The sequence below is a fragment of the Arachis ipaensis genome, chromosome B07 (genome assembly GCF_000816755.2).
Source record: "Arachis ipaensis cultivar K30076 chromosome B07, Araip1.1, whole genome shotgun sequence".
In the NCBI taxonomy this organism is placed as follows: Eukaryota; Viridiplantae; Streptophyta; class Magnoliopsida; order Fabales; family Fabaceae; genus Arachis; species Arachis ipaensis.
Window position 1 is genome coordinate 31,968,951 of NC_029791.2, and position 15,303 is coordinate 31,984,253.

General features: G+C 40.1%; 1 protein-coding gene across 1 annotated transcript; it reads right to left on the bottom strand.

Moving 5' to 3' along the window:
* On the bottom strand, nucleotides 10,508-12,833 carry LOC107607130. The gene is made up of 3 exons (XM_016309112.1): nucleotides 12,360-12,833; nucleotides 11,060-12,213; nucleotides 10,508-10,571 (listed from the first exon to the last, which is right to left on the bottom strand). Exons 1-3 carry the CDS (start codon nucleotides 12,831-12,833, stop codon nucleotides 10,508-10,510), a joined length of 1,692 nt encoding a protein of 563 aa, XP_016164598.1.

Below are 15,303 nucleotides of genomic sequence, written 5' to 3' on the forward strand. Positions count from 1 at the left end.
CGGCCTCCGCCTTCACAGTCTCTGACATTAGCAGTGTCTCCAGATCCTTAAGACGTTGAACCTCGTTACCAGCCTCTTGAGCCAACTTCTCCGCCTTGACTTTGGTCTTTTCAGCCATCTCTTTCTCTTGATGAGCCATCACTAGGTCCACCTGAGCTTGGAAAAGTTTGCCGTTCAAGACACGAGATTGTCCCAAAACCGTCTCCATCTTGTGCACCACGGCCGTCGAGCAGAGCAGAGAGCGATAAACCCACTTCGCCTGTGCCGCCAAGTCGCAGTCAGCAAAAACCTCTTTAGTGCCTGGGAGCAACTGCTCGTCAATAAAGGCAGAGGCGTCAAAGGACTTCTCTATCATAGAAGGAGCCACGATCTCTTTTCCCCCCAGACGTCCCCTTCCTTTTCTTCCGAGGTGAGAGGGACACGTTCTCATGAATATCGTCTTTGGGCCGAGCACCAACCTCCTCGTTGGGCCCTCCAGCCTCGGTCCCCGAAGCAAACCTGAGTCAACGACTTCCTTAGCTTGGGGTTGCTCCTCATCCTTGTCTTCAATAAGGAAGACAACCATCTAATTCTCCATAATGGTGAGACCGCCTGCCATATCAACTACAAAAAAGAAAGCATGTGATCCCAACAAAAATAGAAATAAGAAAAGACAATGTAAAATACCAAGGCACCTACCCACATACTAACGACTGGCATCCCAATCACTCATCACATGACGAGGTTTCAGTGGCCTATTCCCAAATATGGCCGTTAACACCTCAACGATGTTCTTGCTTTCCTAGCTCAAACCCTCATAAGTCATTTTGACGGACGTTTGAGCTCCTATAAATTTGACGGATTCTCAACATCTTCACGAAGACGACAAATAAGTTCAATTTGGAAATTTTAGAACTCTAGAGCTTTTGAAAACTCTAATAGGTCTCAATCACATGAAACATGTGCGAAGAACCCAAATCACAACAAGTTAATGTCTTAAATCAACACATCGTTTACGAAAATCAGCTCAAGGGCTAATGCGAGTTACGATTACAAATTTTAGGGTCGAATTTGAGTTCATTAAAATTTTGAGGGTCAAATTGAGTCCGACTTCAAATTTCAAGGGCCAAATTGAATATTAACTCTAATTTCTTTATTTATGGGGTTCAATTTTCTGACTATCTCGAATCATTTATGGCCAGAGGCCAATACGGTTAACCTTTTGTTTTTGTTTTTCAAATATTGAAAAAAATTCCAATTTGGGGGTGATCAATTTTGAAAAAAATAATATTAGCCACAAAAAAATATTTTAATTTTATTGTGTTACTTTTTTAGGGGTTGCTTGGATTTCAAGTCGGATCCATAAAAAAATGTACTAGCTTATTTAAAGAAAAAAAGAGGCATCCATTTGGCCCGAGAGTCGGCCAACTTAATTTGCTATTTTATCTGTTTAATTGAGCTAAGTCGTTTAGACTTGTATTTTTACGAGTTTGATTAGAGTCAAATACTCATCTATTTAAGTCAAGTAAACAACCTAGTCTGACAAATTTGGCTCATTTTGACGATCCTAATTAATTCAAAAGCTACGTCAGATTAATTTTTATTTGAATTCCAAAATGATTCTAATTAATTAATAATAAAACTTGTATGATTATATGCAAATAAATTCTCATATATAACAATTTAATTATCTTATCTATTATATATTTTTTTTAATATATTTTGTGATTGAAAATGATCAACATTATGCTCCCATTTCGTAACAATATTGAATTTTTAAACTTGTCTTTAAATTATATTAATTTTAAACTTCAATTCAAATTAACAGCAGACTTCCTATTAAAAATAGCGACAAAATTGTGATCTAATTTGGGAAAAAACCTTTTTTTAAGGAAAAGCTTTTGACTTGAGTTGTTTGTGAAATTTTTGAGAATTGACATCTTGCTAGAATATTGTAAGTTATTAGTTATTAAAAATTAGCTAACTAATTATTAGTCACAACTTTGGGACTTTAATTATTCTTTCATTTAAAATAGCTTTAGATTAGTAACAAAATTGTGACAAATAGCTTGGCAAATTTGCTTCAAACTTTTTATGATTTTTTCATGGATTTATATAGAGGCTAGCGATTAGTAGCAACATGAAATAAGGACAGAATAAGGACTAACATTTTTTCTCACAAATTAGTAGCAACATGGAATAAGCAAGAAAAGCCTATCAGTTGTTAAGCGGTCGCTAATTTCTCACTAAATAAGCTTTTGATTACGACCAGTTACTTCTAAAATTTTTTCAGTTAGCTTTGAATTCGTTATAACTCTGCAGCGGATTTCCATGAGATTAGCGAGTAATTTGTTACAAAATAGGTATGATATAGCTTTTACTTTATGACAAGGTTGCAGTTGTAACAACCTAATTAGCCTAAGCTTTACCCCGCGTCATAAAGCAAAGATTAATTAGAGATTATGATAGTTCTAAGCTCTCACGTATAATATATAGAAAGAATTATTGTAATCTAGAAGCCCGATGAAGGATATAGCTCAAAAATAGGATTTGAAAAGCGCAAAATGTACTAACGAAGCTACTAACTTAAAGCATAGAAAACAGATAAGATATATCAAAACATAATAGTATAATATCATAAGAATCTAGCCACGGCTTGCGGAGTTTAAGCCGGCTAGCCATATACAAAAACCAGATAGTAAAAACAACTTATACAAGTTTTGTTCTCTCAAGACATGCCTCTAGGCAAAAGTAAAATACAAAAGTGAGAGATGTATAAACAAATTAAATAAAAAAAACTCCAAAAGATATCCGGATTCTCCGCTTCTGTCACCATCCAAAGCAACTCACCGAGGTGGGTTGCGACCTGCATCTGAAAAACACAACAGAAATATGGTATGAGAACCAGAGGTTCTCAGTATGGTAACAATGCCCAGTGATGTAAGATATAAGACCCCGGGATGCCAAAGGCAATCCTAGACTTCATATCCATCACAAGAATTCAATCTTAAGGCATACTAAAATAAATAAGCATAATTATATAAATCTTAGCATATGTAAACCGGGTAATTTATCTTAGGGGATTTCTATTCTAACTAAACACCGCTGTCCCACAGCCTTCACCAACCTATCCTCCATGCGATCCCATCGCCACCGCCTTCCGAACCTCCTCAATCCCAGTAAAAATCACAATTAATTACAATGCAAGTAAAACACAATTATTGGCATGTAAGGCAGATAATTCAAATAGCAAATAGGCATGTTATACAAATAGGCAAACCATTACAAGTAGTCAAAGCATACAAACAGATAGAAAATGCATATGATGAATGCCTGTCCTATTGGCTGTGATATCACATTGTCGGTTCAACTGCCAACCTGACACATCTCCATGGAGATGTCGTCCTTCGGAATCATCATTGGGAACCCCCGAGATATAGTGCTCGGATCACTGTCCAAGGTTTTGCGCCTGCACGCTCTATAGATCTGAAGGGATGCGAGCAGAACACTCTTGGCACAGACCTCACATCTCAACGTAAGCAGGATTTAATCACCGTCCTTATGCCGTCACCGCTACCTCGACAGGCAGAATCCAACCACCGTCCGTGCCGGATGCATAGCGTCTCATAATCTCAGTACAAATCAGTACTTCAGTGGTTTTCAGATAAACATTATCAGTATACATGGATCCATCATCTCATTCAAAGTTCTCGACTCATCTCAACCACTGAAATTCACATTTCAATTCCGAACTCAATAGTTCCTCATTTCTCATCTCATATATCAATCATCCTTCACATACCATCAAACCATCCTTAGTACACCCGAGATCTAGTCCTCTGTTTTCTAATTTTTCATAAAAATCATCAACTAAAACCCTTAGATTATTTCCCATGTTCTTATACTCAAAATCGAACCCAAAAGTCTTAAAATAGTGTTATAGAAGCTTACAATCTTGTTGGGAATGTGAAATAGTTGAAAACAAAGTTAAATTTGAGAAACAGGACGTGAGCATACGCACAGGGGTGTGTGCGCCCAGGAAAATTTTTAAAAGTGTGCGTAGGCATAAGGGTGTGCGTACGCACAGGTACCAAAATTTACAAGGCATGTTCACTCGCACAGGGTGTGCTAGCACCCTCAACAGACTCCCCTTCCTAACTTGTGCGCACGCACAGGTTGTAAATTCTCATTGGTGTGTGTCCACACAAGCTGTGCTAGCGCTGCAACCAGAAAGTACGCACAGGTCTGTGCATGCGCACGTGTTTAAAATTTTGCAGGGTTGTGCATGCGCACATGGCTGTGCGTGCGAACATACCAGAAATCATAAAATTTTGTAACTTTGCAGAATTTCAGACTTTTACACCAATCTTTGAATGATCATAACTTCCTCTACAAAATTCCAAATTTTACAAACTTTATATCGATTCGAATAATTTTCAATAAACTTTAATTCTAAACAACCTTCAATCAATTTTGAAAACCGAGGAAAAAGTTATGATCAGACAAAATTCACCAAAAATCTATTTTTACCAAAATTCACAATTTCCACAATTCCTTATCATAAACTGAATTTCACTATTCTGCCATCTATCTCAAAGGAATAAGTTCTGGAAAATGCGTCCAGCTTGAACTTTGACGTCTTCAGGAATGGTCTTCCAAGCAGAATTGATGATGGCCTTCCTGAGTCATTAGGGGACATTTTCAGAATATAGAAGTCAATGGGAAATGTGAGTCTCTTAATGCTCATTAATACATCTTCAGCAACTCCAACCACTGTAATAATGCTTTTATCTGCTAACACAAAACGAGCTGCCGACCTTTTTAAGGGAGGGAGCCTCAAGGTATCATATATAGATAAAGGCATTATACTAACACATGATCCTAGATCACACATGCAGTCAGAAAATATCACACCACCAATAGTACAATTAACCATACATGGACCTGGATCATTACACTTTTAAGGTATACCTCCCATTAAAGTAGATATAGAACTACCTAAAGGAATAGTTTCTAATTCATTAATTTTTGTCTTTATGTATACATAAATCTTTTAGAAACTTTGCGTATTTAGGTACCTGCTGAATAACATCAAAAAGGGGAACAATTACCTCAACTTTTTTGAATATTTCTACCATTTTGGGATCAACTTCCATCTGCTTCCTGGGCTTCCTTGCAATTTGTGGAAATGGAATAGGGAGGGCGTTTTCTCCAGGGTCTGCCTCCTTTGGTGCTTCTTTCTGTGGTTGAGCTTCTACTTCTTCACCCATGTCTTGTATCTCCTCTTCCTCTTCAGCATCCTCTACTTCTACCACCTCTTCAGCTGAGGCGTGTTCTGATGGAATTGGCTCCTCCTGATTCCTCTCTTGCAGTGTGGTTCCGGACCTTAGGGTGATGGCATTGATGCCACCCTTTGGATTGGGTAAGGGTTGAGAAGGAATTCCACTGGAGCTTGCATGTTGAGTAATTGAAGTATTGGGTGATGCCAGCTGAGAGATGAGAGCTTGTATAGAGAATTCTAGGCCATTAACTAAACTTTCCACGTTCTTTTGTCCTTGCACAATGGATTGAAGTGCCTCTTCACTCGGAGAGGAATTAGATTGAGTGATCTATGGAACTTGTTGTTGGTTGTGCTGTGGTCCTTGGGACTGCCTCAGGTGAGATGCTCTGTAAGGTTGGTTCTAGTTCTGCTGCCTGTTGTTATTATTATTCCACCTCTGATATCCTTGATTGTCTCTGCTTCCTCTATTATTGTTGTCCCTCCAATTTTGGTTATATTTGTCTCTCCAACCTTGGTTAGAATTGTCCTGCCATCCATGGTTGTAACTGCCACCTTGATTGTACCCTTGGTTGGGGAGGTCATAGAAGTTATGAGTGGCTGCCACAGTGTTGTCTTCCTGCTGGAGCTGCGAACATTCATCAGTATAATGGCTGTAATCCGCACAGATCCCACACACTCTCTGTGGGACTAGCTGTTGGCTCTGCTGTGCTTGTTGTTGACTCAACTGCATCTGCTTCAGTAAGTTGGTCATTTCACATATACTCTGAGTCAGAGCAGTAGTTTCCTTGCTAGAAGATACCTCCGCAACAGCTTTTGACTGGCCCTGTTTCTGCTTGTGATTCCTAGTAGACTCAGCCAAGTCGCTGATCAATTGCCATGCCTCCTCAGTGGTCTTGTACTTTTTCATAGACCCATTGCTAGCACTTTCCAATGTGATCTTATCTTGGGGCCTCATGTCCTGTGTGACGTAGCCGAGCAACACTCTCTTGTCAATGATATGGTGGGGACATGCTTCCAGAAGGTTGTTGAAGCGCTCCCAGTATTCGTAGAGAGTCTCGGATTCGTCCTGAACAATCATGGAAATGTCTTTCCTCAGTTTGTCAGTAACTTCAGCTGGAAAGAATTTTTCCAAAAATTCTCTTCTAAGCGTATCCCAGTCAGAAACAGTTGCTGCGGGTTGAGTGTAGTACCACTCTCTCGCCTTTCCCTCAAGAGAGAATGGGAAAGCTTTTAACAAAATAGAAGTTTCATCTGCACCATCGCGCCTGACAGTAGAACAGGCTGCTTAGAAATCCCTCAGGTGCTTGATAGGCTCTTGAGCAGGTAAGCCATGAAATTTAGGCATCAAGTTGAGCAGTGCAATCTTTATTTCAAAATCTGTAGCCACTGCTAGGTGATGCGCTTGAAACGGTTGCATTGTGAAATCAGGGGCTCCAGCCTCCTGGATAGTAACTCTCCTAGGTGCTGCCATGTCACATGCGCGTGAATCAACTGAATCAGTAGAACGGAGGCTTGTTTCTTCCTCAAGTGACGTTTCAGATCCGCCCTCAGAGAGGACTAACCGACGCCGAGCTTGCCTTATACGTGAAATAGTTCTTTCAATCTTAGGATCAAATACTGGCAAGTTTGGATCAGGAAGTGAACGCGTCATTTAATGAAAGAAACATGCAGCTCATAGTAGCAAAATAAAATAAGATGTAAAAAAATAAATTCCAATCAATAACTTAGCACTCTATTGCAACTCCCCGGCAACGGCGCCAAAAATTGACGTGGCGAAAATTGGCGAGTTAAGAAATTATTATAAGAGATATGTTGCAAGTACAGTTCTTAACCAACAAAAAAAATCCGCTTATCAATTTAGAAGGGGTTTTCACAAAATTAAAATTAAAATACTGGGAGTATGAATCCCAGGTCGTCTCCCAACGAGTTGCAGAAAGATGTGCTATTTTATTAATCAGATGTTTTCTAAAAATGGTTGAGTTGATAAACAGGAAATTAAATCAGAGAATTTATGTAATTTAAATAAAAACCTTGACCGGGAGTAGATTAGTTGGAAGCCCTATCCTTGATGGAGTTCTCCCAAGATAAAAGTGATAATTAAAGGTTGCCTGCTCAGTTATCCTTTACCAGATAAAGGAAAGTTAAGAAAATTGGAAGTCAGTTTCTATTCACCAGTTCTAATCCTCTCCCTTGGGAAGGACTAGTGTCAGTGATTAGAGGGCGACCCAACGCGAAACCCAACTATAATTTTACTCGTGAGCATCCAACTCAAGGTCCTCCTTTCAATCAACTCCCAATCAAGTTATGGAACTACTCGCTCATTATGATTGTAAAATCCATGAAATAAGAAAGGGAAATATTGAAAGACATGATAAATAATAATCAAAAGGATCAATTAAAAAATAAAAATAGTTCTTGTATTAATAAATTATAAAAATAATCCAATAATAATTCTGAGTAAATGAAGGATATGGAAGAGTAAGTGACAAGTAAGGAAACAAACTAGAATGACGAAGTCTTGACGGAAGTAATAACTCTTCTCAATATCCCAGTCCAAAAAGTAATAAAATCAAAATCCTAAGAACTATGAATGTGTAGAGAGAAAACCTAGAGGAGGAGTAAAATCAGATCTAAAACTAAAATTATGCGAAATGAATGTTGTTCTCCGTCTCTGCATGTTCCCTGGCTCTAATATGCTTTTCCGGGCCAAAAACTGGGTCAAAACAGGGCCCAAAATCGCCCCAGCGAATTTTGCAGATTTTACAGATCGCGTATGTCCCGCGATCGCGTCATTCACGCGTTCGCGTCATCTAGCGTTTTGCCTTGCCACGCGTGCGCGTCGTCCACGCATTCATGTCACTTGTGCAGTTTCCAATCCGCGCAGTCGCGTGAGCCATGCGTCCGCGTCACTTCTCGCTGGTCATCTCCTCAATTTCTTGTGTTCCTTCCATTTTTGCAAGCTTTCTTTCCAATCTCCAAGTCATTCATGCCCTATAAAACCCGAAACACTTGACACACAGATCACGGCATCGAATGGAATAAAGGAGAATTAAAATACAAAATTAAAAGTCTCTAGGAAGCAACTATTCAACCATGAAGTAATTTCGGGAAGGAATTATAAATGCATGCTAATCATATGAATAAGTGGGTAAAGATTTGTTAAAACCACACAATTAAGCACAATATAAACCATAAAATAATGGTTTAAAAATCACATATCCATCAATCCTCATTATATCACTATCAATTTTCATTATCAACTCAACCATGATTCATGTTAATAATAAAAAATATTCATTCATCCAAATCCATCATATCTCAACTTCATCATTTAACCACAACAACAACATCAATTCATTATACATCATCAACCCAAGCAATCATCAACATATAAATTTCCAAACCTATCTTATGGGTCGCTAGCCTAAGTGTCCATGAATATTATATACTACATAGAGGAAACCAAAACTATACCTTGGCCGATTCCCAATATGCACCAAAATCCTAAAATAGCACAAGTTGAGTTCTCCACCACAAGTAAGCCACCAATGCAACTCCAACAAGCACCAACAAGCTCCAAACTCACAATAATCAAGCTATATTTACATAAACCATCACAAATCAACCTAGGTCTCATAAAAATTGAAATTTCACAAGGGTTCCAAGAGACCTTACCTTACCCAACAATTTTGCATGCCAAAACCACAAGCAATCAAGTACTAGAGTGTACCTAAACACCCAAAACACAAGATTTCACTCAAAAACAAAATCCAAAATTCGAATTTCTCAAGGGGACGAAAAATGGGCAGGAAAACCCGAGAAACTTACCACAATGGTTAAATAGAAATGACGGGCTCGACGAGAGCTTTGCGTAGCCACTGACGGCACGTGAATCGGAGCACCGTAGCTCGAGATATCGCGAAAAGAAGAGATGTGTGAATAGTGTTTCTCTCTTCTCCTTCCCCTCTTCTTCTTTTCTGGTGGGTATGTGTTTAATGAAAGTGGAAATGCTAAATGGGTTCATTAATGAGCCCTTATATATGTTGGACTTGGGTCCGGTTCAACACGTTAGCATTTTTAGCCCGTTTGGCCCAACTTCGGGCCAAACCTTTAAAATTAATGCCCGGTTTTTTACTTCTAATATTTTTCTAAGATTTTTTACTGTTTTCACTTTTCTCGCGTAGTACAGGGCAGACTTGAACCGGTTCAACCGGTACGCGATTTTTCACGGTTTTTCGCAGAAAACACATTTTCTAACTCAGAAAAACCTACTGAGTCCAAAAATCACCTTTAAGTCCTCAAATTCTCACTCTAATATTTCAGAACCTACTTTGGGAAATTAATTACTTAATTAACCGGTTGATTAGTTTCGGTTCTTACATTAATCGGGGATCACGGTCCGACACTATGCTCGATGACACACCATTCAACCTTACTATCTCCTTGATATACAACCTCGCCAACTCTTCCATTGAGCAACTTATTCGGATAGGCAGAAAATGAGTGGATTTGGTTAAGCGATCCATGATCACCCACCCAAACTGCGTCAAATCCCGACCTAGTCGTTGGTAAATCAGTCACAAAATCCATTGCAATTCCTTCCCACTTCCACTGAGGAATCTCAAGAGGCTGTAGCATTCCCGACGGTTTCTGATGCTCTATCTTTACTTTCTGACACGTCAGGCACTTGGATACCACTGTTGCTACATCACCTTTCATCCCAGGCCACCAGAACATCTTCTTTAAATCATAATACATCTTTGTAATTCCAGGATGAATAGAAAACCCACTGTTGTGAGCCTCTAAGAACAAATTTTGTCTCAAACTCCCGACATCAGGTATACAAATCCTTCCCTTTGAATCTCCATCTAAAATGTGCTTGAGATCTGTAACTGGTTCAAACAAACTCTTCCAGCAACTTCACCAATATCCAGCTTAAGATCCACGAACTTATCCACTAGCTCTTCTTCCTTGATTCTCATCCAAGTAATTGTTAAAGATTTTTGACTCAATGTGTCTACTACCACATTCGCCTTTCCAGGATGATAACTCAGTTCAAAATCGTAGTCCTTAAGCAACTCCATCCATCTCCTCTGACGCATATTAAGCTCTTTCTAGTCAAAGATGTACTTGAGACTCTTATGATAAAAAAAGATGCTAAAACTTACTCCGTACAAGTGGTGTCTCCAAATCTTCAATGCAAATACAATCGCCGCTAATTTCAAATCATGAGTGGGGTAATTCACCTCATGCTGTCTCAGCTGACGCGATGCATAAGCCACCACATTCCGGTGTTACATCAACACGCAACCTAAACCCTTCAATGACGCATCACAATATACTTCAAATGGTACATGTGGTTCCGACAAGATTAAAACAGGTGCTGAAGTTAACTTTTGCTTCAAAGTCTGAAAACTCTCTTCACACTCCGACGTCCACACAAAAGGCACCTCCTTCCTTGTCAACTTAGTCATTGGTAGTGCAATCCGGGAGAATCCTTCAATGAATCTTCGGTAATATCCAATTAATCCTAAGAAACTCCTAACTTCCATCACCGTCGTTGGTCTTTACCACTCCATTACTGCTTCTACCTTTGAAGGATCTATGGCTATCCATCAAGTCGTCTATCCTTGGCAGCGGGTATTATTCTTCACCGTCACTTTGTTCAACTATCAGTAATCCACGCACAATCACATTCCTCCATCCTTCTTCTTTACCAATAAAACTGGTGCTCCCCACGGTGATACACTCGGTCGAATGAACTTCTTATTCAGAAGCTCTTCCAACTGAGTCTTTAACTCTGCCAGCTCTATCGGAGCCATCCTATACGGCGTAATCGACACTGATCCGGCTCCTGGCACCAATTCAATCGCAAATTTAACCTCCCTCTGAGGTGGAAACTCAGGGATATCTTCCGGGAATACCTTCGGAAAGTCTCTAACTACCGGTATCTGATCTAAGCTCTGGACATCATCCAACGCATTAGCAGCCAACAGGATATAACTCTGACACTCTTCCCCACTATAGTGCACGATTACAGAGTTCAGATAATACCCCACAGCTACCACCGCTCCACTCTCTCCTTCTGGCATAAATCGAATCGACTGTTTAAAACAATCCAACAAAACTCGATTCTTCGACAACCAATCAAATCCCAAAATGATCTCTAATCCAATCATTGGCAAACAGATCAAGTCATGCACAAAGTCTCTACCCTCCATTTTAAATCCTACTTGCCTACAACCTGACCTAGTCATAATCGTTTGATGCGGAGTATGTACATGTAGATCAAAAGCTAACTCGAACACTTTCAAGCCTAGTTCCTCAAATTTAGCAAACGAAATAAACAAATGCGATGCTCCAGTATCATATAATGCAATCAAAGTCTTATCACCAATTAAACAAATACCTCTCATCAACGGATCTGCCTTGGAAGCATTCTTGGCGTTCACAGCAAAGACTCGCCCCTGATGCTGACTCTGACCCGCATTCGGGTTCCTCCCACGAGTGCAATCCCTCACAATGTGGCCGGGCAATCCATAGTTGAAGCAACCACCTAAACCAATCCTGCAAGAGTCATATGGATGAAAACGTCCACAACGATCACAAGCTAAATCCGGAGAAATTTTACTCTGATTTTCTCTCCCTTTGCCACGCTGAAACTGATCATGGGTGTTCTTTCTGAAGCCTCCTTGCCCTTGAGGCACATATCCTCCTCTCTTGAAGCTTTGACCCCTCGGATGAAAATACTTGCCACGCCCCTTGTTAGTGTTCCCTCCATGAGTATCCTTGGACGCCGCTACAGTCTTGGCATACTCCTCAACCACCCTTGCTTTGTTCACTAAGTCGGAGAAGACACAGATCTCTATAGAAGCCACAGCAGTCATAATGCTTTCCTTCAAACCCCTCTGGTACTTGATGCACTTCCATCTCTCGTAGGTCTCCGGGGCACCCTGACAGAAAACCTACAAAGCTCCTCAAACTTGCTTGTGTAGTCCGCCACAGATAGGGAACTTTGTTTCAGCTGCATCAGTTCCATCTTCTTTGCTTCTCTTGTAGACTCCGAAAAATACTTCTTGTAAAAGGCCGTCTAGAATACATCCCATAGAACGTCGGTGTTCTGAAGCTGTAGCAAGCGGCACTCAACTTGCCACCAGTGCTGGGCCTGTCCTGCCAGCTGATAAGCAGTAAATTCAACATACTGATTATTCAAAATGTGCTGCGCTTGTAAAGCACGCTCCATGGCCTGGAACCAGTTGTTCGCTTCAGTAGGATTAGTTAATCCTCGGAAAATGGGTGGATGAACCTTGAGGAATGTCGCCAAGGTCATCGAAACATCTCCCGTATTATCGCCGTTTCCCTCAGCAATGTCATGAGCATTCCCTTCACCATTCCCATTTTCGTTTCCGGCCGGTTGGCCCAATCTTTGCACTGCTTGCAGAGTCGCAGTAGCATTAGCTTCTATGGTATTCGCTAAGTTTGCCATGGCCGCCAAGAATTCGGCGTGGTTGTTAGCCGGTTGCGCATTCCTACTTTCTCGTGAACGGGCTCGACCTCGTCCGCGAGTGGCCATTAGGGTTCTTGTCTGCACCAAACAATTGATATCAAGGTGATCAGTCTCAATATCAAAAGCCTAGTGCTTCAATTATCCCAAACAGGCACTCACAAACAAGCATGCTATGCAATATCAAACAGATAACCTAATAGCATCAAAGAAAAGACACACAGAGTATGCAATGAAGCACAATTAGTCCATCCCTCAGGCTCACGAGGACGAACCGTTCTGATACCACTAAATGTAACACCCTAATTAGCCTAAGTTTTACCTCACGTCGTAAAGCAAAGGTTAATCAGAGATTACGACAGTTTTAAGCTCACACGTATAATATATAGAAAGAATTATTGTAATTTAGAAGCCCAATGAAGGATATAGCTCAAAAACAGGATTTGAAAAGCGCAAAACGTACTAACGAAGCTACTAACTTAAAGCACAGAAAACAGATAAGATATATCAAAACATAATAGGATAATATCATAAGAATCTAGCCACGGCTCACGGAGTTTAAGCCGGCTAGCCATATACAGACTATACAAAAACCAGACAGTAAAAATAGCTTATACAAGTTTTGTTGTCTCAAGACATGCCTCTAGGAAAAAGCAGAATACAAAAGTGAGAAATGTATAAAAAAATTAAATAAAAAAGACTCCAAAAGATATCCGGATCCTCTGCTTCTGTCACCATCCAAAGCAACTCACCGAGGTGGCTTGCGACCTGCATCTGAAAAACACAACAGAAATACGGTGTGAGAACCGGAGGTTCTCAGTATGGTAACAATGCCCAGTGATGTAGAATATAAGACCCCGCAACGCCAAAGGCAATCCTAGACTTCATATCCATCACAAGAATTCAATCTTAAGGCATACTAAAACAAATAAGCATAATTATATAAATCTTAGCATAAATAAATTGGGTAATTTATTTTAGGGGATTTCTATTCTAACCAAACACCGCTGTCCCACAGCCTTCACCAACCTATCCTCCATGCGATCCCATCGCCACCGCCTTCCGAACCTCCTCAATCCCAGTAGAAATCACAATTAATTACAATGCAAGTAAAACACAATTATTGGCATGTAAGGTAGATAATTCAAATAACAAATAGGCATGTTATACAAATAGGCAAACCATTATAAGTAGTCAAAGCATACAAACAGATAGAAAATGCATATGATGAATGCCTGTCCTATTGGCTGTGATATCACATTGTCGGTTCAACTGCCAACCCGACACATCTCCATGGAGATACGCCCTTCGGAATCATCATTAGGAACCCCAAGATATAGTGCTCGGATCACTGTCCAGGGTTTTGCGCTTGCACGCTCTATAGATCCGAAGGGATGGAGCGGGATACTCTTGCCACAGACCTCACATATCAACATAAGCGGGATTTAACCACCGTCCTTACGCCGCCGCCGCTACCTCGACAGGCGGGATCCAACCACCGTCCCTGTCGGGCGTATAACGTCTCATAATCTCAGTACAAATCAGTACTTCAGTGGTTTTCAGAAAAACATTATCAGTATACATGGATCCATCATCTCATTCAGAGTCCTTGACTCATCTCAACCACTGAAAATTCACATTTCAATTCTGAACTCAATAGTTCCTCATTTCTCATCTCATATATCAATCATCCTTCACATACCATCAAACCATCCTCAGTACACCCGAGATCTAGTCCTACGTTTTCTAATTTTTCATAAAAATCATCAACTAAAACCCTTAGATTATTTTCCATGTTCTCATACTCAAAATCGAACCCAAAAGTCTTAAAATAGTGTTATAAAAGCTTACAATCTTGTTGGGAAGGTGAAATAGTTGAAAACAAAGTTAAATTTGAGAAACAGGGCGTGAGCGTACGCATAGGGGTGTGCGCACGCACGCCCAGGAAGATTTTTAAAAGTGTGCGTGTGCATAAGGGTGTGCGTACGCATAGGTACCAAAATTTACAAGGTCTGTTCACTCGTACAGGGTGTGCTAGCGCCCTCAACAGACTCCCCTTTCTAACTTGTGCATAATTCTCATTGGTGTGTGCGCGCATAAGCTGTGCTAGCGCTGCAACCAGAAAGCCCTTTCCTGCCTGTGCGTGCGCACAGGTCTGTGCGTGCGCACAGGTCTGTGCGTGCGCACAGGTCTGTGCGTGCCCACATACCAGAAATTATAAAATTCTGTAACTTTGCAGAATTTCAGATTTTTACACCAATTTTTGAATGATCATAACTTCCTCTACAAAATTTTAAATTTTACAAACTTTATATCGATTCGAATAATTTTCAATAAACTTTAATTCTAAATAACTTTCAATCAATTTTGAAAACCGAGGCAAAAGTTATGATCAGACAAAGTTCACCAAAAATTCCCTTTTACCAAAATTCACAATTTCCATAATTCCTTATCATACACAATAAAAACCATACTAACCCATTCAAAACTCCATTTTTTTCACCAAAATCAACCCTTTGTGTCATATTACACCAAATCT

Coding starts and splice junctions, on each gene's coding strand:
- LOC107607130 (XM_016309112.1), bottom strand. CDS start 12,833: ATGGCCACTCGCGGACGAGGTCGAGCCCGTTCACGAGAAAGTAGGAAT. Junction 12,214..12,359: donor ACACCGACGTTCTATGGGAT/GTATTCTAGACG, acceptor GTTTTCTGTCAG/GGTGCCCCGGAGACCTACGA. Junction 10,572..11,059: donor GCTCCGATAGAGCTGGCAGA/GTTAAAGACTCA, acceptor TGAAGGGTTTAG/GTTGCGTGTTGATGTAACAC.